At 45.5% G+C, this 24,247-nt stretch overlaps 1 protein-coding gene across 4 annotated transcripts in view; it reads left to right on the top strand.

Annotated features, from left to right (window-relative positions):
- Positions 1-330: 330 nt before the first annotated feature.
- Positions 331-24,247, top strand: part of CREBBP (CREB binding protein) — a 121,725-nt gene continuing 97,808 nt past the window's right edge. The window contains exons 1-2 of one of the 4 annotated variants that reach the window (XM_032397761.1): positions 331-505; positions 22,119-22,831. In XM_032397761.1, the coding sequence (XP_032253652.1) occupies positions 421-505; positions 22,119-22,831 (798 nt within the window). In that variant the 5' untranslated portion in view covers positions 331-420. The remainder of the gene's footprint in view (positions 506-22,118; positions 22,832-24,247) is intronic. The other 3 variants (XM_032397760.1, XM_032397759.1, XM_032397758.1) reach the window with 3 other exon arrangements.

The raw sequence follows: 24,247 nt of genomic DNA, 5'->3' as shown, positions 1-24,247 counted from the left end.
GCGCGGCGGCGGCACCATGTTCCCGGGGACTGCCTGAGCCGCCCGGCCGGGCGCCGTCGCTGCCAGCCGGGCCCCGGGGGGCGGCCGGGCCGCCGGGGCGCCCCCGCCGCGGAGTGTCGCGCTCGGGAGGCGGGCAGGGGATGAGGGGGCCGCGGCCGGCGGCGGCGGCGGCGGCGGCGGCGGCCGGGGGCGGGCGGTGAGCGCTGCGGGGCGCTGTTGCTGTGGCTGAGATTTGGCCGCCGCCTCCCCCACCCGGCCTGCGCCCTCCCTCTCCCTCGGCGCTCGCTCGCGGCTCGCGGCTCGCGGCTCGCGCTCGCTCCTCTCCCCTCGCAGCCGGCCGGGGCCGGCGCCGACCCCCGCCCGAGAGCCCTTGCCGGCCCGGCCGCCCGCGCTCGGGGCTGTTTCCGCGAGCAGGTGAAAATGGCCGAGAACTTGCTGGACGGACCGCCCAACCCCAAACGAGCCAAACTCAGCTCGCCCGGCTTCTCGGCGAATGACAGCACAGGTGAGGGGGGGGCCAAGCGGGAGGCGGGGGCCCACCCCCAGGTGAGCGCCGGAGAGACCCTCCCCGAGGCGCAGGCCCGCGCAGCCACTTCCCGGGACCCCGCCGGGCCGGCCGAGGGGAAGTTTGTGGCCAGACTGCGCCGGGGCCCCGAGCGGGGGCCGGCCCTTCCCGGGCGCTCGCGGCCGGCCCCGGAGTTGGGGAGTCCTCCGCGCGCCGAAAGCGAGCGGTACTTGCGGGGAGAAAAAGTAAAGTGGAGCGAGCTCGTCTTCGTGGGGATTCCACGCGCCTCCCTGTGCCGCCGTGCGTCGGCACACGCGGGGCTGCCTGGAGGGATGACAGCAGAGGGTAGGTTTCATGGTTAGGGAAGGAAAAAGTGCGGCGAACGGGGGGACCCAAAGTGTTTTCTGAACTAGTAGCACAATTCGCAGCGCTGCGACCAGAAGACACTCGTAGCAGCATCCAGTCTGGGAGTTACGACTTGGAAGTTTCTTTGGTATGTGCTCCTTGGGAAAATGCTTAGCAGTTATCTTGAAAACTCTCGTTGTTTGGTCACTTAAGTCGTTCCATTTTCACCAGCCCAAACTTCGTTAGCAAGATGTCATCAAAGTTGCTGTGGTGTGTTTAATTTCAGAGGCACAACCTTAAAAGAAAGTTAGATAGCAGATCCTTTCGGGCTACAATCTCCCCTTGAGCTCGTGTGGCTTTTACAGTGTAGATGTATTTTAAAAAATTATGTTAAGGAATGTAGGAATTGCAATTTTTGCCCCCCCCCCCAATTTTTTTTTAGCACGGTATTAAATAAAACATTCTTTGAAACAACATCCCTGAAAACTTCCTGAGGTAATCCCATCAGTTGCTTAAGAAGTATTTTAGTTTCTATTCATTTAATAACTCTGGGCTCTTCTGGGCTGGTTCACGGTAGCATTATGATGGAGTTGTATTTCCTCTTTCAGAGCTCTCTTTGCAGTAAAAAACTTGTGCGCTGCTTGCATTTCTCCAGTACAGTCTTGGAGTAGCAGCATCTGAAAATCAGTTTATAATGAATGGGTCCAAATTGAGTTATATTGCCGCAGCAATGCCTTCAGATTTGCAGAAGACACAGCTGTTCAGCTTGTACAAATATTTCTGTGGCCACTGGCATGTTTCTACTAATGGTCTAAAAATTTTATTTCTCTTGTTGAAACAAAACTACTTGAATTTTGTGGCTTCAGTTTTAACACAATTCCTAGAATATTAACGTAGGTGTGAGAGAAACGACTTTTAAAAAATCCGCCATAAGGAGATTCTTGTCTAGTTTAAATAAAATTTGTTAAATGGTTGGGGGGGTAGTAAATAAGTCTCATGAGACATAAAAGTCACTAATGCTTTTTTTTTTAATTGGTAAAGAATTGAGTGTGATGTTTATTTTGTCAAATCACCTTGTCTGAAGTAAGAAATGTGGAAACAACCATGATCTAAATGCCCTTTTACTGTAGAACAGATCTCCTTTGCTTCATTAATTTTGCTGTGTTTGAGTGAAAAGTCTTTAATCATGTGAAACATAGATCATACCAGGCAAGTTCAGCTTTGAGGCTTGTCTTCTGAAACTGGTAACTTTTTGAATGGCCTTGCAGCTTTGCTGTTGTTGAAGGAGTGTATTACAGATTGTGTTTTCTATAGAGGGATAAATTACTAACACAAGACTTAACAGAAAGGCTTGTCCAACTATATACATTCAGCTCTTTCCAAGATGGAGCCCAGAGAATGGCCTTTTTGGGTAGTTCTGTTATTGGATCGTCACATATTTACTTGATGCACTGCTAAATCACAACAAAGTTTATCTGAGAGGATTTTTCCCTCTTGGCCACTTTTTTCCCCCTTCCTTTCCAACGTTGATCCTCCCAAGGCACGAGGGCTCGCTCTTTTCCAAATGTGGAACAAAAAAAGTTTTTAATAGCTCCAATTTAAATCATTTAAAGAGTAAAATTCATGATCATACTTATGTCAAGTTCCCTTGGTTACATGTTCATCACGTCACGTTATCGGGCAAGAGTCTATTAGCGTGGGGGCCAAGGAAGGGATCATCATGCAGCACATTAAACGAGGTACAACCTTGTCTCCCATTACTACTAGTCTGAGACAGAGATCTTAAGGATATATATTAAGCAAATAAAGGATTAAAGGAATCACATTACGTGCAATCAAAGGAGTGAGGGCATTGGGTTAGATGGGAAAGTAGGGAGACTCAACCTCACTGTAGTGAGGAGATGTGTTTTTGAGGCTCCCAGGAGAAAATTGGACCAGGTGGAGCAAGGTGTGTTTCCTGTTTCTATGATAAACTTTGAGTGACGGGAACTCTGTGCGTGTAAGGAGGAGCAGGAGGAGGCCGGATGGCCTAAGAAACCAGAATGGTTTGGACTGCCACCACGCAGTATGTGTCTGTGGGGACTGGCCTGGGGAGCCATTGGTGTCCATTGCGTGAGTCTGGGGGGGCTGACATTGGGTGGAGAGAACAGTACTCCTGCCATTGGTGAGCTTACAGGCCAGGGTACTCCCTACAGGGCACTTGCAGTCTAGCAGGGGGAGTGTGGATGTGGATAAAGCATGCCAGTGAGGTAAGGTGGCATCTCTGAGTGATAAATGTCATTACCACTGATGACAGGAGAGGCTGGGAAGGCTTCTGAGGAGAGTTTGGAGAGGGGATGCGGCACTAGAGAATGTGCCCCAAAGGAAGGTAGCAAGAGGAAGAAGGAAAAATAGGACTTCTGACCTCACCCAAACCTCAGCTCTGGAGTGGCCCTGGATTTAACATCAGGAGATTGTTGTTGAAGTAGCATTTTCTTGTTTTACATCGAAGGCTTTCTCACAAGTGCAGTCTTCCTTCACTTGGCACCCATTATAAGAGGTAGGACTGTGTGTTTCCAGTATATAGTTAATTGTGTGTTTTGGAAACTTCTTTATTTAATATGTTCAGATTAAAACAGCATATTAGTGTTTTTCAACAGCAGGGATGCGTGATTTAACATTGAAGGAGAAGTAAATATCCGGGCAAGCAGTAGACTTTTTTTTTTTTTTTGGTCAGCTTTATTGAAGCCACATTTACATACAACAAATAGACTAGTTAAAGTTTTTAAAGACTGTCTTCTGAAAATTGAACACAGATCTATTTCATCCTATCCTGTTTAAGTGTCTCTAAGCAGTTGTGATATACTTTATAAGGTGAATCCCTTCAAATGCCACAGGAAACCATATTTAAAGAAAGTTTGGGGTAAATATGGTTACCAACCAAAATACCTTTCACAACAAAATGACGATCTGTTATGCATGTGTCGTGTTTTACTTATCAGAGTGCTTTTCTCCCCATCCCCTCAGCTTGGTCCTCACAGCATCCTGTGAGGTAGGGCGGGAAGATACTCTAACTGCCCATTCTAGGTAAGGAACCAGATGAGAGAGGTGATCGGCCCAAAACCAGAACCAAACGTAGGTGATTAAAGTAAATAATTTGTGTATATTCGTTTTACACATCTACGTCCATAAACCGGAAATTTGCTTGAATCATGGATTTAGGAGCTTGCAGTACTTGGCAAGTTTCAATAGCGTAACTCCAGCAGGTGAAGTAAATTTGGGGTGGGGGGGGAGTCTGCTACCAGCTCTGGGGGGAAGCAGAATGTGTTCTTCCTACTGGGGGTGCAGGGCACTGGCTCCCTCTTCCCTCTGGTTCTGGTGCAGCAGTTTGGTCTCACCTTCCTGCGGATGGCAGTGGAAAATTGAGGACCAGTCAAGTTTTTTCATCTTTTCATTGAGTTCTGGCTAAATAGGAAACAAACTTTTGTAGAGACTTCTGGGCCAGGGCTTTTCATGACTTGACTTGACTTTTGCACATGTTGGAAAAGTAGGGACTTTTGGATAACCTAGGGCTCCGTTGAAGTTGCTCAGGGATGATGATGAGTAAGTACAAACCCCACCAGGGGTGTCTCTTGGTGCAGCAGACCACCGAGAATCACTCCTGTGGGACATTCTAGTGTGATCCCATAACTCTTAAACCTTACGGAGACAACCTGTAAAGGGACGGAGGAGCTTGTGCTTACACCAGTAGCGGTGTTTTTACAACTTGTAACTAGTGCCACTGTGGCTCTGAGACAAAGTGTGTGATTACTTGGGGCCATGTAAGTGCTGACCTTGTGTTTTTACTTAGTGTATTTGAAAACAAGAGTTAAAAATGATTTTGCCAAAGTATGCCTTCCCTGGTTAGGATGAAATGTATCTTATTGTGAGCTGCTCAAGATGAGCAAAGCTTGTGTTAAGCCAGTTGAGTTCTTGGGTGCCATTAGTCAGGACACCACCTCTTCCATCTTAATTCAAGCCAGCATTCCGAGTATGTTCCAAGAAAACTAGAAGACATGCGAAGAAGCATTTCTTAGAAGAGGTTTTGTGCTCACACGAGGCTGGGAATAGCTGAGGAGCTTTACTGCAAGGCCTTTCCAGAGCCCTAGCATGCTGCCGGGCTCTGAGCCTCAGGGCGCCGGGCTGTAGTTTGCACCATTCCCAAACCTTTTTTATGTAATACAAGGGTTGACAGACTTTCTGTAAAGGGCCCAAGGTCATATTTTTGGCTTTCCAGGCCGTATGGTCTCTGTCATACTGAACACTGCCATTTCAGCAGGGAAACAGCCCTGGACGTAAGTACACAAATGGGCGCGGCTACGTGCCAGTAAACTAGTAACTTTGTCAGAGCCAGGAGTTGGCTCTCGGGCCACAGTGTGGGACCCTGATGTAATGTGGGATTCGTGATCTGAGGATCCTCGGTTTTCTCTTCTGAAAAGTGAATGTGCCCCATAGTCCCAGCTCCTTGGACCAGAGACCTGTTTGTTGATGGATCTGTCAGAGACAGTCACCATGCGCATGCGTCCACGTAGGCCCACGAGCAGGCAGATCGGTTGCGGTGTAACACACTCAGTGGGGATGTAGCCAAGAATTCTGTAGTCAAGACTTGATTTTTGTCTCCATTTTCAATTATATGTCTTTGTAATAGGAACAGGAGGACCATGAAATTTTAAAATTGCAAAAACTTAGGTGGTGCGGTGTATTCTGAAGATTATTAACTAACTTGAAGCATATTTCATGGACTGTTTCTGCAGCAAATGAATAGGTGATTCTGGTTCTTTACCACATGTATAACAATTCAGTCTGAGGTACCTAGGCAGTAGCAGTATACAGAGTAGCCACAAGCCTGGTGGGCCCTCTGCACTCCTGTACTTCGGTGCCTCCCCTGCTGAGCCAGAATGAAGAAATGTAATCCCTTGTGGCAGTGCCTTTTGGGGGGCTTTTGCACATTCGGCTTTCTGTGGGGGCTGTGCTCTGCTGTCGGGAGTGCTGAGATGGAGCCACATGCAGGGTCCTCTGGGAGTGGGGCAGAGGTTGCCCAGCTCCAGCCTGGACTTGGTGAGCCGTGAATCACTCTGATTTGCAGGAGAGCTCTTTAGATGCAGGGAACGGGTGCAGGAAAGGCACGCAAGTAAGCAGAAGTGACTCCTTTTCCCCCCAGGATTTTAGACAATATAGGGAATGACTGTTGCTGACGTTGAAAAACTGCCTTCAGGGTGTTTCTGGTTCTAAATTTGGGAAGCAAGGCTATCTCTGAGCTATATGTCTAAAAGTTGAATTCCTTTCTTTTTAAACCTTCCCCTTAGAAAGACATCATCCCATGTGACATTTCCCCCCGTGTTTCATTTCCATTAATCAAAAGAATGTTTAGTGGAACCATCACTAAGAATAGTAAAATCTAATGGTGAAAAAAATTTCACCTGATTATATCTGACTTTCCTGTTTCTAGGTGTCCCATCTGCTACTGTTTAAAAATCTCTTAATTTGCCCATCTTTCTAATGCACCTGTGCCACAGCGTAGACAGTAGGTGGTTCTTAACAGTGGTAGGCTGTTTAATGGGGTTGTACAGTTCTGTTGTGAAGCAGATTCTATTTATTATTTCAAAAGCTTCCCTTTGCACTACCACCCAAATATTTTGGATTTTTTTAACCAAAACTGTACCATTTATACATGTTTTAACTTTGTAGTTAGCATAACCAATGAAATAGCAAAAAACAAAAACAAACAAAACCTCCCCCCCCCCAAAAAAAACTCTTGTTATGAGAGGCTTGTGCAATATTTAAATAAAGGACATTTCAGTATTTGATTACAAACCAAATGATGACACTCGGAACTATAGAAATCTATCAAATAATTAGGGTTTGCTTTGCCAATTACGGGCTATAAAAGCTTGACCCAGTTCCTTTGGATTAAAATATTTTGAGTATTTGTCACCTGATTAAAAGTAGAACCTTCTACCCATGACTCAGAGTTGAAGGAAATGTCAGAGCTTTTTATACTGAGAGGCGGGCAGTGCGATAGTAAGGAAGGAGCCCTGGCCTCCGCTCGGAGTGGACGCTGAATCTCGGCTCTCAGCTTGTCATTTCTGTGACTTGAGCCAGTGACTTTACATTTGAGCTTGGGTAGGTGAGGGTGGCGATCTTTTTCTCCAGGGGAAAAAAATCCCTTTTTCCGTTATCACTTTGACTCACTTTGTATATTGGGCTACTGCGGTTACCGGTATGTAGCAGGTTGCAGCAGCTATTACTGGTCTTTAATTGTTTGGGAAAACATTAGTCGTGCGCTTCCTTGTGGGCTGGTGGGGATTGGGATGATGTAGGTGAAGAGTCTGACCCAGAACCAGATCCATGGGAGTTTCTCGCTGAATAAATGGAATGATGCCGCCCCTGCCTAGTTCTCTTCCTGCACCAGGGCTGGTGTTGAGTGTTGGCTCTATCAACTTGCAAAAGAATGAATTAGAAGCCGAGATTCAGGAATCCTACAAACCAGGTGATAGTTTGACACACTTTACTCAGTCTGTGTTTGAAGTTAAAAACTATTCTTTATTGGAAAATGGAAGTCTAAATGAAATTGTTTTTCAACAAGAAGTTGATTTAGGTTAGGACTTAGTGAAAAAAGAAAAGCAAGTATGGAGAAATCATAAAAACAGGCTTTTTCTAAAACAGGAGAAATGGCCTTGGGATCACTGTCCAGTTTAGTCAGGTTGATTAGACGAAAGAAGTGTCAGTGAAGTTCACTTTCTCCCTTGGTTCAGCTGCCACTGCTCTGGAAAGGGGCAGAGTGAGCTTTCTGCTGTATTGTGGGGGGTTTTCTCTCCTACAGATTCTGTCCTGGAAGCGGTTTCAATGGAGTTTACGGCTTTCCAGTCGAGATATTTTGGGTGTGGTGATTTGTGGTTTTTGCTGGTAAAACTGTCCCATGGTGGACAAAGAGCTTTTCCTCCTAATTTGTGTGTGTCTTTACATTAAATCTTATTTACATTTTATTTAGTAAACAACTTTCACTGAAAATGACTAAAAGGCATGAAGTACTAATAGATTTTCCATCCTGTTTTTGTTGTGCCTCTACTAATAATGGGGTTGGGTTCTGTTTGAAGAAGAGCACAGTCTGCCCAGGGTTGAACTTCTCTTTAAAAATCTGTAAGAGAATCATTTGAATAATTGGGAGATAATTGGCTGTTTTAGCTTGCACTAGTGACTTTCTCAGTCTTTGAAAGTGTAAGGAAAAATTGATTTCTTCTCCACAGTAAGAGAGTAGATTGGGACGTTTCCTTTGTTTGAAATGCCCGTGTTCTCGTGGTAATTTGAGTGAGCACAGTCCAGTAGAACTTTATGTGATGGTGCCAGGTTCTGCATCTGCACGCCCAGTACTGGAATCACCAGCAAATTGTTACTAATGTAATTCAGGAACTAAATTTCAGATTTTATTTAATTTTAATTAATGTACATGTCAACAGCGGCCTCTGGCTAGTAGCTGCTGTGTGGTACAGCACAGCCCTGAGTGCATTTACTTATGTCATTTGTTCATAGTTTTAAGGTATTTATGACCTAGAGGACAAAAGTTCCTTCCAAGGGACCATCTTCTAAAGACACTTTCAAAAGTATTTGTTGCTTTAGATGTAGGATTTTTTTACCCATTTAGACAATATTTTACGCTGTGGGGTCCTCCCTGGACATTTAGTATGATGTGATGAGTCCAATGTCTGCTGTAGTTTGGTGTGACCGAGCACCTCGGAGGGGAGGTCCCCAGGCGTGATGGTCCCATGCATGGTGGGGGCACAGAACAGAGTCTGTTCAAAAGGTCTTGGAAGGTCTTCTGGGAGAGGTGACATTTGCATGGAGACCTGCGGATGGACAGGAGATGGGGGTGGAGAGTACTGTTGCAGGTGTAGGGAATGGTGTAAATAGCCATCGTGAAGGTCTGGAAGTTGAGAGTCCTCAGTGTGTAACAGCTTTTGCAGAAGCCAGTTTTATTTTTGGTTTACACTCACTGAGCTACCATTTGAAGGCCACGTGGTCTTGCTTCCGAGAGGCAGAGACTGCCAGGGTGGTCCCGCTCTGGATACAGTCTCAGCTGTACCGCTTCATTCTTTTAATCAACAAAGATTTAAATGCTTATGTCACTCAAACCGGCGATATATTCTTACTATGTGTGGGATACTGCTAGGCTGTGATGACCCCAGTGCTGGTTCCGTCCTCCTGGATGGAGCTGTGGTGGTGTGGCCAGGCAGTCCAGCCTCAGCGCTGCAGTGGAGGCTTCAGGGCCGCGGTCAGGAAAACTTCGTAGAAGAAGGACTCTTGGGGGACTCAATCTGGGCACCTGAAGGCAAGGTAAGGTTGTGGAGAGCCTCCAGTGTCAGACCAGGGAATCCAGATCATCCTTTTAGGGCTTGAAAAACAATACAAAATTTTAGAAGCCCATTGCGTCCAGGGTAATTGGAGGAAGCAACTGTGATTTGTTCTCCAGAAATCTAGATCAGCTTTTCCAAGGGTGTATTTTTCCATCCATGTTCCTATCTGCTGGGAGAGTTGACAACTGCCTTCTCTTCCCCCCAAGCCCTGTTTGTGAGAGGAAAAGCCCCGTGAATCAGAATTCGTATACTTATTTAAGATGTTAGGAATTTTTTGTACAAACATAATTTTCTTTCAAAAACTTTTTAAAAAATTGTTTTGAGAGTATGGGTAACGTATTCATATGGCTCAAACTTGCAACCAGCATGAAAGATGGTTTAGGAGAGGGCCTCCTTCTGCCTCTGGAGCCCCCAGGCCTCCTCCCTGGAGGCGGCCCGCGCTAGCTGCTGCTTGTGCGCCTTTCTAGAGCACGCTGTGCGGGTGGAAGCGCGTGCCCTCCCTAGCTCTTTCCTGCCAGAGTGGCACAGCATGCATGTTGCTCCCACTCGAAGTGCGCTCCTGACTGAGAAATACCTCAGAGCTGTTGCAGATACTAATATTTGAAGAGCAGGCTTCATTCTAAAAATCCTTTTTTTTTATGGTAAAATATTTTGGTGCTGTACTTAACACAAAATGATTTCAATGTTTTCACTGTACTATAAATAGGAAGAATTGAAGTTTCAAAAAAATTAATCGAAGACTGTCGGAGATTTTGCTGCTGTCATCATGTTACGTGTCATGCAACCAGTTCACACCAAGCTCGGTTCCTAGTTTCCCAGTTTCTGGAAGAGATTCCTAAAACCAGAGGTTTTTATTATTCATCTTATTAATTAATGATATACACATATCTCTAGCTTAATAACCTACTTATACACCAAGCAGATAAAGTAAAAATCAGTCTCTTGTTTGGTAGGACTTCTAAGAATGTTCACATTAACTCCAGACCTTTAATTTAGTTAATTGACCTAGAGATTGCAAAAATTAAGGTGACCAAAAGGTCCTTCAGAAGAGGAGTGGCTGAGTCCCCTGCGATGGCGGTTTGGGGAAGGGAAGCGATCTTCCCTTCAAAAGGAAGAGAAGTCTGAGGGTTATTAACTTTAAAAAGGATGGAAAACATACATGATAATTAGGTCCTTCTCAGTAGTAAAAAGTGTGTGTACATAGGTTTCCAGAAGAAAATCTATAGAAATTGTTTTTCTTGGCAGCGGGGGACTGAAGATGTTTTGGAGGGCTCTCTGCTTTGCACTCTATATTCTTCTGAATGCTTTAAAAAAATCCATAAACAACATACTTTCATCACAAAACTAGTGAAAAGAGTAAATCAGATCCAAAGCAAAAATCTTCGTTTTTGTGGTTAGAAGAATCTGTTAAATGGTGACAAGTGGAGTTTTGTTTAGTTCTGTTGCAAAACCTTTAGACCTCTAGCAAGAATGATTTGAACAAGTGTAAATTAACTTAGAGGTGCCATCCAAAGATAGGAAAATGTGATTGTGTTTTAGTGGCATGTCCCGTTACCACTTCCTTTGTTACAAGCTCCGATTCTAACAGAATCCTTTCAATTAGAGGTTTCTCCATTGATGTTGCTGGAAGCCGCGGGACCTGACACCACCTAATGTTTGAATATTTCGAACTACTGTCGGCTTCCCCAATGTGGGCAACATTTAGCTATTACATTGGGTGCACAATGCTGTATGTAGATTGTCACATTCCTTTAGGAAAAAAACAGTAGTTTTTGAAAAGTCCTTCTTTAACGTACTTTCTCTTTTCCTGCCCTTTAAGCTCATGTGAACACTAAAACTATTTTAAACTAATATTGAGTGCGTTTCAGATTTCATCTTCAAACTGCAAACACTCCCAACTGGAAGTGTTCCAGGTGTTATCATCTGGGCTGAATGAAGCTCATCACCTGGGCCTGGACACCCCAGGGGCTGCCTTTAAAAAAAAAATCAATTTCCTTAATTACTTAAATGAATCGTTCATTCACAGGGTTCAAAAATCAGAGGAGGACACAGCTGTAGAGTGAAACTTCCCTCCCTCCCTCCACCTAGTGCCCCCCAGGTAACCACTGTGAGTAGATTGTGCGCCCCTCCAGCGTTCCTCTCTTCAAGCAGACGCTATCTATTCTTGGCTCCCTTGCCCCCTTCCTGCCTTTTCTTGTTCCTGGAGGTAGCATACTGTACACGTTGTTGCACACCTGTACATAGCAGCATGTGGAGAGCTTCATTATCTCTTTCCATAGTTGCTGGTATCCATTATATGAGATGTGCCATAATTGGTTTAATCTGCTCCCCACGGATGGGCATTTAGGTTATTTCCAATCCTGTTCTCGCACAAACAGTGCTTTAATGAATAGCCATGCACAATTACATGTATATCTATAGAACAGATCTCTAAAAAGGGAATAAAAGGTTAAAAGGAATATGCATTTGTAATTTTGATCATATCATCAAATTGTCCTCCCCAGTGCTTGTATGTTGGTGGATTCTTAAAGCTTGAAAAGCAGCACACTTACATCTAGCATAGACCTCACTGGGTATTTTGGGTATATTATTTATTAAATGTAGTCTAGTTGACGGATACTCAAGTTATTCTTCAGCTCGTGGTTCTCCATCATTTTGTACCTCTTAGTCGCTTGTGATTTATCTATAATTCTATGGTGTTTTTTCCCCGTTAAGACTTTTTTTAGAGCAGTTTCAGATTTCATGGTAAAATTGAGGGGAGGGTGCAGAGATTTTCCACACACACCCTGCCCCCACATGCACAGCCTTCCCCATTATGGGCACTCGCACTAGAGTGTGTTATACTTGATAAACCTGCATGGACACATCATCATCAGTTTACCTTAGGGTTCACTCTTGGTGTTGTACAGTTCTGTGTTTGGACAAATGTATCATGATATGTATCCATCATTATATTATACCGAATATGTTCCCTGTGCTAAAAACCCCCTGGACTCCACCTGTCCAAACCCCCCCCCCCGCCCCCCGCGCAGCTGCTGACCTTTTTACTGTCTCCGTAGTTTTGCCTTTTCCAGCATGTCCGATAGTTGGGACCACGCAGTCTGTAGCCTTTTCAGATTGGCTTCTTCCACTTAGTATTATACACATAAGGTTCCTCCATGTCTTTTTGTGGCCTGATAGCTCATTTCTTTCTAGTGCTGGATAATACTCCATTGTCTGGATGTTGGTGTACTTTTTGGACTTAATGCATTTACTTCCTGTTATGGGTGTTCCTGTAGTCCACATATAAGCCCACTTTTATTTGCTGTACAGTGACACCTCAAGTTCAGACAGCAGTATTTCCCCCTTCCTCCTGACTCGGTGTTGCTGCCTGCCGGCCACAGCTGCCAACATTTGGGCCAAAGGACCTGGTCTCTGGGCATCCCTTGCTTGTTCCTCACGCGGTAGCCAAGTAGTCTGAGGTGGCCTGGCACCTGGGGCCTGGGATAGTTTCTGCAGAGGTTAGATCCTAGCCCAGCTGCCAACATTCCTCCTCCTCTAGGACTTCGGAGTTGCACAGTGGATGGGTAGCTGATTCCAGCCCCTCCCCTGGGTCTCCGTGCCCCCTTGGCCGTGGTGGTGGAGAACAGTGAAACCCTTTCTGCTCCCTCGGCTCCAGACCATCTGGTTACCGTTTGGGGGCCACTGAGTGAATTACAGTTGGTCTGGTGGTGGCTTGCTGCTGTGACCACATCTTCTGTCCCACCTTTGTCTTACAAAGCCTTCAAAATCTCCACCCTTCACGGCTGAGGGAGACAGCACACAAACCACATTTAAGAAACTTAAAATTGTCCTAGCTCTCTGGGAATGGCACTTCCCTGGAACTTGTAAGTGTGTGGAGTGAGGGTAGGAGGCTGGCTGTGATTCCAGGACTCTGGTGATTCAGGCCCAGGGTGATAGGACTTGCGGTCAGGACTGTCTGGGGTTCCTTAAGTGAAAGGTAAATAGCAAACATTCAGGGAAGCAAGATTTCTCCATCTCTGAAGCACAGTAACCATGAAATGCATTTGTGAATGAGAAAAAAAATGCTCAAATTTTAACAGTCAATGATGATCCAAAGTAGACTTTAGCCTTCTTGGGTAGACTTATTGTATAGAGGGCATTTTTATAAACCAGGTTTTTCCCTTCTGACTTACATCACAGTTTCTAAAGTAGTGTAGTTTTATTTCAGTTAGTTTCATCTACTGCAGTAGCCTGCTGTCCTTCCCCTCACTTCAGACAATATAGTTGTTGGTGTTTAAATATTTAAAGGTACTTACTGGACAGGTTTCCATCTAAAAGAGTCCCCCTGGATGGATCCTTTGGTACAGGAATATTTGTCCCATAAATTAGCTATAAATTTGGGTTTAATAAATTATAACTCTCAACACAACACTTAGAGAATAGAATTTAGGTTTTTATTTTTTTGTTTGGGGTTTTGTTTTTTTTTTTTTTTTTTGGTCATATGCTTTGCATGATGAGTGATTTTTTAAAAGACATTAACAACGGATCTTCCCCAAGAAGGCCTTTCTTCATTTAAAGTGTTCTGGTGGGGTCCTTCCCTCCTGAATCACATCCACACACCTGCAGAGGGAAGCCCCATGTTGGAGTTAAAACCCACCACAAGCAAAGTGGCCAGCTTGTTCTGTCTGCTCAGCTCCCTTCTTCCACCCCGTCCATGTGCAGTGTTCCTTTCTCAGCGTCTTTTCCTTCTAAAGATCTGCTCACAGTTTGCCTCTCATCTGCAGCCTTTGCCACTTGCTTGTAAAATCCGGTATCTGTGTGTTAGCAGTTTCAGTTTGTGACTTGGTGTCCATGACCCGTCTTCCTCAATTAGATTAGAATCCTCTGGGGGGCAGACTTTTATTCGAGTCTCAGATAAGCCCAGTTGTCCCTGCAGGGAGTGAAGTCCCGAGAGCGAGGACATGTGCCCACTCTAGGAAGGCCCCAGAGGAGGCAGATCGCTCAGCCACGTCTGCTCTGGCTCTTGAGCGGATAGTGATTCTGAGGAGAGGCAGGACTTTTTGTTCAGTATAAGATCACTGTTCAGAATGAAGTAAAACCTCATTATTCTGTAGTAATTAGGGGGTAGTGTGTCTGCATAAAAAGCTTGAATCACAGAAGATTTAAGAAGGAATTTAATTATTTCCTAATAGTCATTGTAAAAAAAAAAAAAGTTAGATGTCTTTTGGGAACTTGTTTAAATGCCTAGATAAAAATTATTTGTGGTGTGCCGGGTGGCTCAATCTGTTGAGAGTTTGACTCTTGATTTTGGCTCAGGTCATGTTCTCAGGGTCGTGAGATCAAGCCCCACATTGGGCTCTGCCCTGGGCAGGAAGCCTGCTTGGGGTTCTGTCTCTCCCTCTCCCTCTGTCCCTTTTCCCCTCCAGAATTATTTGTAATGGCCTAAATGCTAAGAAAACAGTGTTCTTTTCTTTTTCTTTCCCTTTTTTTTTTTTTTTAAGATTTTTATTTATTTGAGACAGAGTGAGACAGCCAGCAAGAGAGCACAAGCAGGGGGAGCGGCAGAGAGAGAGAGGAACAAGCAGATTCCTCACTGAGCAGGGAGCCGGATGTGGGGCTTGATCCCAGAACCCCGGGGTCATGACCTGAGCCAAAGGCAGGCGCCTCGCTTTTCCTTTTAAAAATGTTTTAATTCTGCATTGCTGGAGAGTTGTCCCGTTATTTATTTGCACAATCCCCACGAATTTTCAAAGCAGAGTAAGCTTTACTTCTACTAGCATTGTCACAAATTATTAGGACTTTACCTTAGAGAAGTGACAGTCACTGGGCATGAACCCTGTACCAGGGGTGCCTGGTCCTTGATGGGCATGTATCGGTCAGCCCTCATAGCAACCTTGGAAGATGGTGCTGTGACAGATAGTGACTGATATGTATTGAGTCCTTACTGCATGCCAGGCTAAGTACTATGTACACACGGTATGATTTCATTCTTTCCTCAGTGAGCCTAGAGGCAGCTACTATTTTCATTTCCGTTTTAGAGCTGAGCAAACACGTCAGGAGGTGTAGTCGGAGTGACAGAGAGAGGCTTGAATCAAGACCAGGCTGTGGTTCCTGTGTTGTGAGTGTCTCATTGGTAATGTATTGATAAATGTACCATGGAGGTCTCACATGGTCTCCAGATCATCTAAGAATTAGAACCCTATGAAAGTGTTTACCATTCTGTGGATTCCTCTTCTTCAGATATGAGCTTTTTCAGAGTGCATTGCCCTTTTTGGATTAACTTTTGTATCCAGTTTTTACTTAGGAATTAAAAATTCTTTTTGTAAAAATTTCCAGGGTTAATGAATAAAAGTTGCTTAGCTTTTCTAAGATTTAAGAGAAGCATTTGAATAGTCAGAGTTATAGTACGAGTAATGCTAAAGGTCATGTAAAAAAAATAGGGAAGGAAAAACAACAACTTTTACGCAGAGAATGAGGGCTGCCGTGAGAAACGGGCGTGGGTGGAGGAGAGGAGGCATCTGTGGGAGGGGGGTTTCATGCTCAGGAGTAGAGAAACGTGAACAGGACCCAGCACCTAAACTCTTACTCTCAGGTTTGTTTCTCAGGCTGATATCTCTTATTCTGTGTTAGGCCATTTAATCTTCACACCAGCCACAGGATGGAGGGGCCTGGATGCTGAGGTGTATCCAGAGAGAGAAGTAGCCTGACTGGTCCCCTGCAGGATAAAGAGGCTGCAGGAAAGGGGTGGGTGGGTAAAGAGAAGGATGAGTAGAACAGGGAAGCATTTTAAGAGAATTCATTATTGAACTTTGTTCTCTTTGTTTCTGTTTTACGATAGTAGTAATAAATGTTAAGGTAAATGTATCTTAAAATGTTTAATAAAACGTTTATATCTTCAGCTAAACAAGTAAAGTGTTAAAATTGTTATTTTGTATTCTATAACTTTGGCACTCTTCTCCAGAATTCATTCACCTGTTCAGGGTGGAGATATTCGTGGAGAGCCCAATCCCTCTTTCATGGTCCTTACAGCCTTGTGAGTTATAACTGAGAGTTGATACATGATTTTAAGACTCACTCATTATGTCTGCAAAGTGTAGAAGAGTTCCTACTTCTGGCCAATACAAGATTTGATAAACTAGTTTGTACACATTGGGACAGAAAAATCAGTTCTGTGCCAGTCAGAGAATTTAGGGCCCCAGTTGTCATTCAAAGAAAAAAAGTAAAGTAATATGAGAGAAAGAGGAGATGTTAGAAAACCTAAGGAAAGATGTGTTTTAGGGATGACTTAGCTGCATTTGAACAGACTCTTTCATATGTTACAGGCTGGGCAGATGGACTCAGCCACTTACCTGCTATTCGATTTGTAAAATGGAGAGCTTTTTTCAGAGTACCTGATAGTAGTTCATCCCTTGTTTAAGGTGAAATATGGACTTCTGATAACGATGGCTAAGAATGGATCTTAGAACATGTGTAGGATGCCTTGTCTTCCGGTGTTGAGAGGGGATTGTTTCCTGGAGCGAGGTTTCTCTAAGCAGTCCAGAAGTGATCCCTTGTGATCGTGCTTGATGAAGACCTTCTGTGCCGTCGGTGCCCCAGCCTTGTAGGAGTGTGACAGAGACTGGGAAACCGGTAGCTACTTTTTTTCCACCTCCGCTTAATGAAAGGGACGGACTCTGGGTTGGCGGCCGGAGAGCCCCAAAAGAGAGAAAATTCCTGGTGGCTGCGGAAGCATGACAGGCTGTGTGTGCTGTGTGATTGGGATGTCTCCTGCCAAGGCTGAGCCCCTAGAAAGCCGGGTCCCACGAATCTTGTTCAGCCTCAGCTCTGCTCCCTCCTGGGGCCGCTGGTGACTTGGTGGAGGAAAGGGAAACTAACTACCTGGGATTGGAAGTGGTGATGCTCAATCTTGAATCTTCAGAACTTCCAGTGATTCAGATTGGTATTGCCCAACCTGTGTGTTGGGACACTTTGGTGTGTAGAAAGCATCACTCTGTATGTTGCAATATCCTGGCTTTCCTTCTTCATTCTCCTTTGTCTGTTTTGTGAGCCAGAGAATATGTGCGTGGAGACAGTCACAGGGAGAAGAGGGGCGGCACTGTGAGCGGGGATGGCCCTCCGCACACCCTGCCCAGCCCACCTTTTCTTACAAAGACGCTCCCTGTGGATTTGCTTGTGGATGCGTGCACATGTGGTTGGACTGATAGGTAAGGACGTAAGCAGAATTAGTCCCTTCTTTCCACAACCAAACAGCTGTGAGATGTGTTTGGACTGAAACAGGGTGAGAAAAGTGATCGAGGTGGCCAAAGTGTGGCGGAGCAGCACAAACCAAACTGAGCCCAAGACATACCGCCCATGACAGCTGTCAGAGTCGCAGTGCGTGTGGAGTGGAGCTCCAGTAAACCACTAAGAAAAACCACACGGGTAAATTTGAGAGTGGTGGAATGGTGGGTGGATTTTGAAAGGTAAGAAATTTTATAGTTTGTGTGCTAGAGTACGATAGCCTGTTCCAGCTTTCATCGTGTAGCTGGGCTATTGTCCCTGTTTCGCGGTTGGGGGAAGTGTGATCCAGAGGTTGAACAGTTTGTTCAGGGACGTGGGGCTGGCTGATTGAGCCAGGATTTGAATGCCTGTGTTCCACTTGCAGGTGTGCCTTTTCCTTCCTCAGTTCCAGTTCCCACACTGGAGTCGGGGACCTGGTCTCTGACACTGTGTAACTGTTCATTTGGGTTTACCTGCTCTTGTCCTGGCCCAGCCGCCCTCTCTTCGGGAGAGTGCTTCGAGACGCTGGGAAGAGCCAATCGGGGCTTAGGCAGGTTGTTCCAAACTTTAAGTATTTGGAGTTCATTTCCTTCTAACGATTTACAGTGCTTGACACCGACTCTTCATCCTCTCCCTGGCAAATAGAAAGGAAACTCGGTCTCTGTCTTAATGGCTCCTGTTGCTGGTTTAGATGAAGTTTCATTTTCATGTTCATAGATTAAGGAGCATTGCATTAATTAAATGCACACACCGGGTTTTTGTTTTGTTATAAGAATACTGAGTAGGGGCGCCTGGCTGGCTCAGCTGGTAGAGCGTGCGACTCTTGATCTTGGGGTCGTGAGTTCGAGCCCCATGTTGGGTGTAGAGATGACTTAAAACCTTTTTAAAAAGAAAGAAAGAATACTGAGTAAAAATGTGCGTGTGTGTGGACAGAGTCTGGAAGGCAACAGAAACATCAGTTATGTTGGAGAGTTGGTTTTTTTACTTTATTTCGTGTGTTCTTCCCGCCCCCACCCGCAATGTGTTCTTTTTATCTGGAGACCTTAGTGGATCTCTAGATTCAGGACAGCACAGTGCCATAGAAGCTATGGAATGGAACCCACAAAACCACGTTGAGATGCAGAAGCTGGGTAGTTGGCAGCAAAAACCCTGATCCGTGGCTGTGTCTCAGCTGTTTGCCGTATCCAGGAGTTGACTCCTGTGTCTCTTCATAATTACGTGTCCTGTAATCAGGAGGAAGCAACCCCAAATTGAGGGATATTCTACAAAACAACTGGCCTGTCCTCTTCAAAAGTGTCACAGTTAGGAAAGAACAAGTCTGAGGAACCTTTCTAGACAAAAGGAAAAGACCGAGACATGACAGCTAGGTGCACTGGGGTCCTGAACTGGATTTTAGACCAGGAAAATAAATGTAATAAAGGGCATTATTGAGACAACTGGCTAAATTTGAGTATTGTATCAGTGTTAAATTTACCAAATTTGATAAATGTGCCGTGATTTTGTACAAGGGTGTTCTTAGGAGATGCATGGTCAAGTACTTGGGAGGAAAGACTCATGCTGTCTGCAACTTACTCTCACAGGTTCTATAAAAATCTGTGTGTGTGTGTGTGTATGTGTGTGTGTGTACAGTTGCAAGTAATCCCTAATTCCTTATAGTTGGGTAGGATGAAATAGGTATATGTTAGTTAGAGGTGGTTTACTAGGCATGTATGTACAGAGAACTTCGGAGGCTGAAAAGAGGGACTGGTCTGTTCTGGGGTAGCCCGAAGACAGTCTTCGTAGTCACTGCGTTTAATCTGAGTGAGAGGTAGGGGCATGGTTTTCTAGACAGAGAACATCCAGGAGAAGGATTTCTGTTGCACGTGACCGCTCACTTTTGTGACTGGAAGGTAGGGTGCATCAGAAGGTGCCAGGGGAGGGGTGCCTGGGTGGCTCAGTCGTTAAGCGTCTGCCTTCGGCTCAGGTCATGATCCCAGGGTCCTGGGATTGAGCCCCCACATCAGGCTCCCTGCTCCGCAGGAAGCCTGCTTCTCCCTCTCCCACTCACCTTGCTTGTGTTCCTGCTCTTGCTATCTCTCTGTCAAATAAATAAAATCTTTAAAAAAAAAAAGAAGGTGCCAGGGGAAAGAAGGGCTGAGAAGTGGTCAGGGGCCACATTCTGATGGCCTTGTATGCCTTACAAAGGAAGTTTGAACTTCATCGGGTGACATTAAACTTTGGCTAGAATGGCTTAAATGACAGGAAATGCATTTTCTCCCATAATGAGAAATCTGAAGGTAAGGAGGCTCCAGGGTTGGATAACTGAGCTCAGAGATGGCTTCACGACCCCAGCGTTAGTTTTCGCTGCAGTCATCCTTGGTGTGTGCGAGGTGCCTCCTCTCCTGTCTGAGGATGGCTCCCGTAGCTCCACGATGAAATGTGGTGAAGGAAAGGGAGATTTCTTCCTGAGCATTCCTTCCCAGTAGGAAGGAAAACCTTTTCCACACTGTCGTGGCCAACTTGCCTTCAACTCCCTTAGCTGGGATTGTGTCACCTGCAAGAAGGTGCTTATGGGGGGGTGGCTTCTCCAGTCAGTCCTGCTCCTGCGGCTGGGAAGGTGTTGCTGTTTCTTAGAAGAACCCCAGAGCAGCCACCTGAGGGGGTTGTGGGGCAGGCAGTCTTAGGATCTGACACCGCGGAGAAGACAGTTCAGTTTTCTCAAAGTGGGTGGTGGGGGGCGGGTGGCTCTGTTTGAAACAACAACAAAAAGCCACATGCACTCATCACCCCACCACTTCTACCAGTACAACTCTTTATTTTTGGCGTGTTACTTACCAGCCACTGCCCACATGCACACACTTCAGTTCTAATCTTATTTGACGTGCTGTTCTGCATGCAATGCCATTTGCATGTTTTTACATCACGTACACATTTTCCTACATTTTTCAGTCTTCATAATTATTTTAGTAGAGGTGTAATTTTTAAAAGATTTTATTTATTTATTTTAGATAGTGAATGGGGGGAGGGGCAGAGGGAGAGGGATAAAGAGTCTTAAGCAGACTCCATGCTGAGCACGGAGCCTGACATGGGGCTCGATCTCGCAACCCTGAGATCATGACCTGAGCCAAAATCAAGAGTTGGACGCTCAACTAACTGAGCCACCCAGGTGCCAAAGATGTGTAATGTTTTCTAATATTATATAGTAATTTATCAAACCTTCTGTTACTGGATAACAGTAGTAATAACAGCTGATAATGACGGTGCACTTAACCACCCACATGCACTGTTGAAGTGCTTTACATTTATTAATTCATTCAGTCCCCACGAAACCCTATGAGGTGTGGTGGCCAGATGGAGGACCCCGAGGCACAGAAAGTCTAGGTAACTTAGAGCTAAGAAGTAGGGAGCTGGAGGCAGAGCTGGGTTCAGTTGCAGGCAGTCTGGGTATAGAGACTAACCACTAGGCTGACCTGCTTCCATGTATTGTTTGCCCCTGTTTCGATATCACACATGATGCCACTCTTGTCGTAGTTCTGCTGATCTTGTCCTTTGTGCATGCACGTGTGGCCAGGTGGTTGTGGGTTGAAGAAAATGCGGTCGGTGAGGGACTAGAGATGACACTTAGGCCACATGTTAGAGAAATGGTACTTTGAGAGGGACGAGGAGGAAGAAGTTGCTTTACTTGTCACTGATTACTGGGAAGGATGATCTCTTCCCTTGACTTTTATCTTCCTTTTTGATACTTACCTGCTGGCCTCCTTTGTGTGTTTATACTCAGGAGTCAGTGTGCTGCCGGTCCTTCTGCAGGGCTGACGTTAGCCCCTTTCATGTGAGACAAGTAGCTGTTAAGTTATTTTCTTTTACTTTTAACTATTTTTAGTTTCTTTATACATCTTTATTTTCTGCAGCTTCAACATTTGGAGAAATCTCATTTTCTGTTTAGGCTGGGGTGGTTTTTTTTTTTTTTTAATAATTTACCTTTTAAAAAATATGTAATCACTTAAGGTTAGGCTTTACTTAATTTCCCCAAATTCCTGTTCATTTAATCTGATTCCCAGTTACTTTTTCGCACACATGTATTCTTAAAAGCATTTTAACTTAAATTCAGTGAAGGTTTAACTCCCCGTTGATTTCCTTTAGTTTATATATCTACATTTCTCCTCAAGCCACACGATTTAATTATTGTTTTAGAATATATGGTAACATCTAGTGGGGCTGACCCTCCTCTCATCTCTGTTTAACTTTTCCTTCTTCAGAATTCGAAAAATATGCTTCCTTGTTTTATTTTCCCGAATGAAGTTTCAAGTCATTTTGACGTTACTCTTAAGACGTGCTAGCGTTCTGGGGGTCCTGGGTGGCTCAGTCGGTTAAGCGTCTGCCTTCGGCTCAGGTCATGATCTCAGGGTCCTGGGATCGAGCCCCGCATCGGACTCCCTGTTCAGCGGGGAACCTACTTCTCCCTCTCCCCCTGTAGCTCCCCCTGCTTGTGCTCTCTCTCTCTCTCTCTCAAATAAATAACATCTTTTAAAAAAAATTAAAATAAAAAAAAAAACACTTAAAAAAAGATGCTAGCATTCTGTGTGAAGTGCTCCTTTAGATTAAGATCATAGTAATATATGACAGTTGGAAAGCTGTTGTGGTTGCTTAGTTTCTCATTTCCATTTCTGTTTAATTTCTAGATTTTGGATCATTGTTTGACTTGGAAAATGATCTTCCTGATGAGCTGATCCCCAATGGAGGAGAATTAAGCCTTTTAAACAGTGGGAACCTCGTTCCAGATGCTGCTTCCAAACATAAACAACTGTCGGAGCTTCTGCGTGGAGGCAGCGGCTCTAGTATCAACCCAGGAATAGGAAATGTTAGCGCCAGCAGCCCCGTGCAGCAAGGCCTTGGCGGCCAGGCTCAGGGACAGCCGAACAGTGCAAACATGGCCAGCTTGGGTGCCATGGGCAAGAGCCCTCTGAACCAGGGAGATTCTTCAGCCCCCAGCCTGCCCAAACAGGCAGCCAGCACCTCTGGGCCCACTCCCCCTGCTTCGCAAGCACTGAATCCGCAAGCACAAAAGCAGGTGGGGCTGGTAACCAGCAGCCCTGCCACGTCGCAGACGGGACCTGGGATCTGCATGAATGCTAACTTTAACCAGACCCACCCAGGCCTCCTCAATAGTAACTCTGGCCATAGTTTAATGAACCAGGCCCAGCAAGGACAGGCGCAAGTCATGAATGGTTCTCTTGGGGCCGCTGGCAGAGGAAGGGGAGCTGGGATGCCGTACCCTGCTCCGGCCATGCAGGGGGCCACGAGCAGCGTGCTGGCCGAGACGTTAACACAGGTTTCACCACAAATGGCCAGTCACGCCGGACTGAACACGGCGCAGGCAGGAGGCATGACCAAGGTAAGTGAGCTTAAGTGCTTTGAATGCTTCCTGTTAGCGGGGGTGGGGAGCTTTTCCTTCTAAGCAAGCAGCGCAGTGAAGCGGGATGATGTGGCACGTTCCTCTCCTCCTCCAGTCTTTCTTCCTGCCCCTCAGATTTGGAAAAGGGAGGTTTGGTATCTGGAACCCAGAGATGAAGATCTCTGCCCGTCTTGAAAGTGGGCGCTCTTAAAGAAGCCAGCAGTAGAATGGCCTGCACGTCAGGCAGTTGTGAACATAGGGGATGTGTTCGGACTGATGGCCAGTTTTTCAGCCTCTGAGGAAAATGGTGGAAATAGGACCACATGGTTGAAAGAGGCAACTTCCGGCGGGGAATCTGCTTTCTGTTGCGTCACTGAATCTGGTGAAGGCTGCTGACCCTCTCCTTTACCAGCTGACCAAGTTCTTCCTCCGTATACCTTTTCCTTTTTATGTTCGCCTGGTGAAGTCTTTTGCCACAGTCTCCGTTTTACCAAGAAGCTGGTCTGCAAGCTGCCATGGTTCACAGCGGGGGAGGTGGCAGAGCCAGGGGCAGTGTGGGCCCTCGGGTCACAGAAGGACCTCCGCAGCAGTGGTTCCCAGAGCGAGGTCCGTGGGCTGGCAGCGCAGCACCAGGGACTTGTTAGAAGTGCAGAGCTACTGGACTCAGAATCTGGGGGGCCCTTTGGAGCCTCCAGGTGGCTTTGAGGTCTGTGCAGGTTGAGAACACTGCTTTGGGTTTCAGCCACCAGCCCTGCAGCTGGCATGTAGAGTAGGAGCTGAACGTGGAGGACAGGGAAGGCAGATGCCAAGGTAGATGGGGACAACTGGAAAGCTGGAAGCTGACAAGGAAGCGGAGTGCAGGCAGATTCCCAGTGAGGGAGCAGACACCATGGCGGCTCTGAGACAAGGTTCCTTGGTGGCAGCCACCGGAGCACCTGTTGCAGGCAGTATTTACAACAGCAAGTTCTAGAACAGTAGAACAGTTTGTGCTATTTCTTGAAATTGATTAGCCCAAGTGAAGGAAAAGGACAAGTAAGAGTAGCACAGTTTCCCCACAAGGCTGTCGCGGGCACTAGGGGACGCAGATGAAGCCTGGGACGGTCTTAGGTAAGGAGACAATTTCTTTTTTTTTTTTAACTTAAATAAAAATGAAGTACAGTTGAATCTTGAACAACACAGGTTTGAACTACACGAGTCTACTTATACATGGGGTGTTTTTTTTTTTTTTTTGATAAGTACAATACTGTAAATGTGTTTCCTTATGATTTTCTTAATGTTTTCTCTATCTTTATTATAAGAAAACAGTGTATAATACATATACAAAAAATGTGCTAATCAACTGTTTATGTTTTGGTAAGGCTTCCGGGCAGTAGTAGGCTATTCGTTACTAAATTTTTAGGAAGTCACAATTTTTAT

The sequence above is a fragment of the Phoca vitulina genome, unplaced genomic scaffold (assembly GCF_004348235.1).
Source record: "Phoca vitulina isolate PV1807 unplaced genomic scaffold, GSC_HSeal_1.0 scaffold102, whole genome shotgun sequence".
NCBI lineage: Eukaryota > Metazoa > Chordata > Mammalia > Carnivora > Phocidae > Phoca > Phoca vitulina.
Note: the sequence above shows the minus strand (reverse complement) of the source record. Positions and strands in the feature narration are given on the sequence as shown.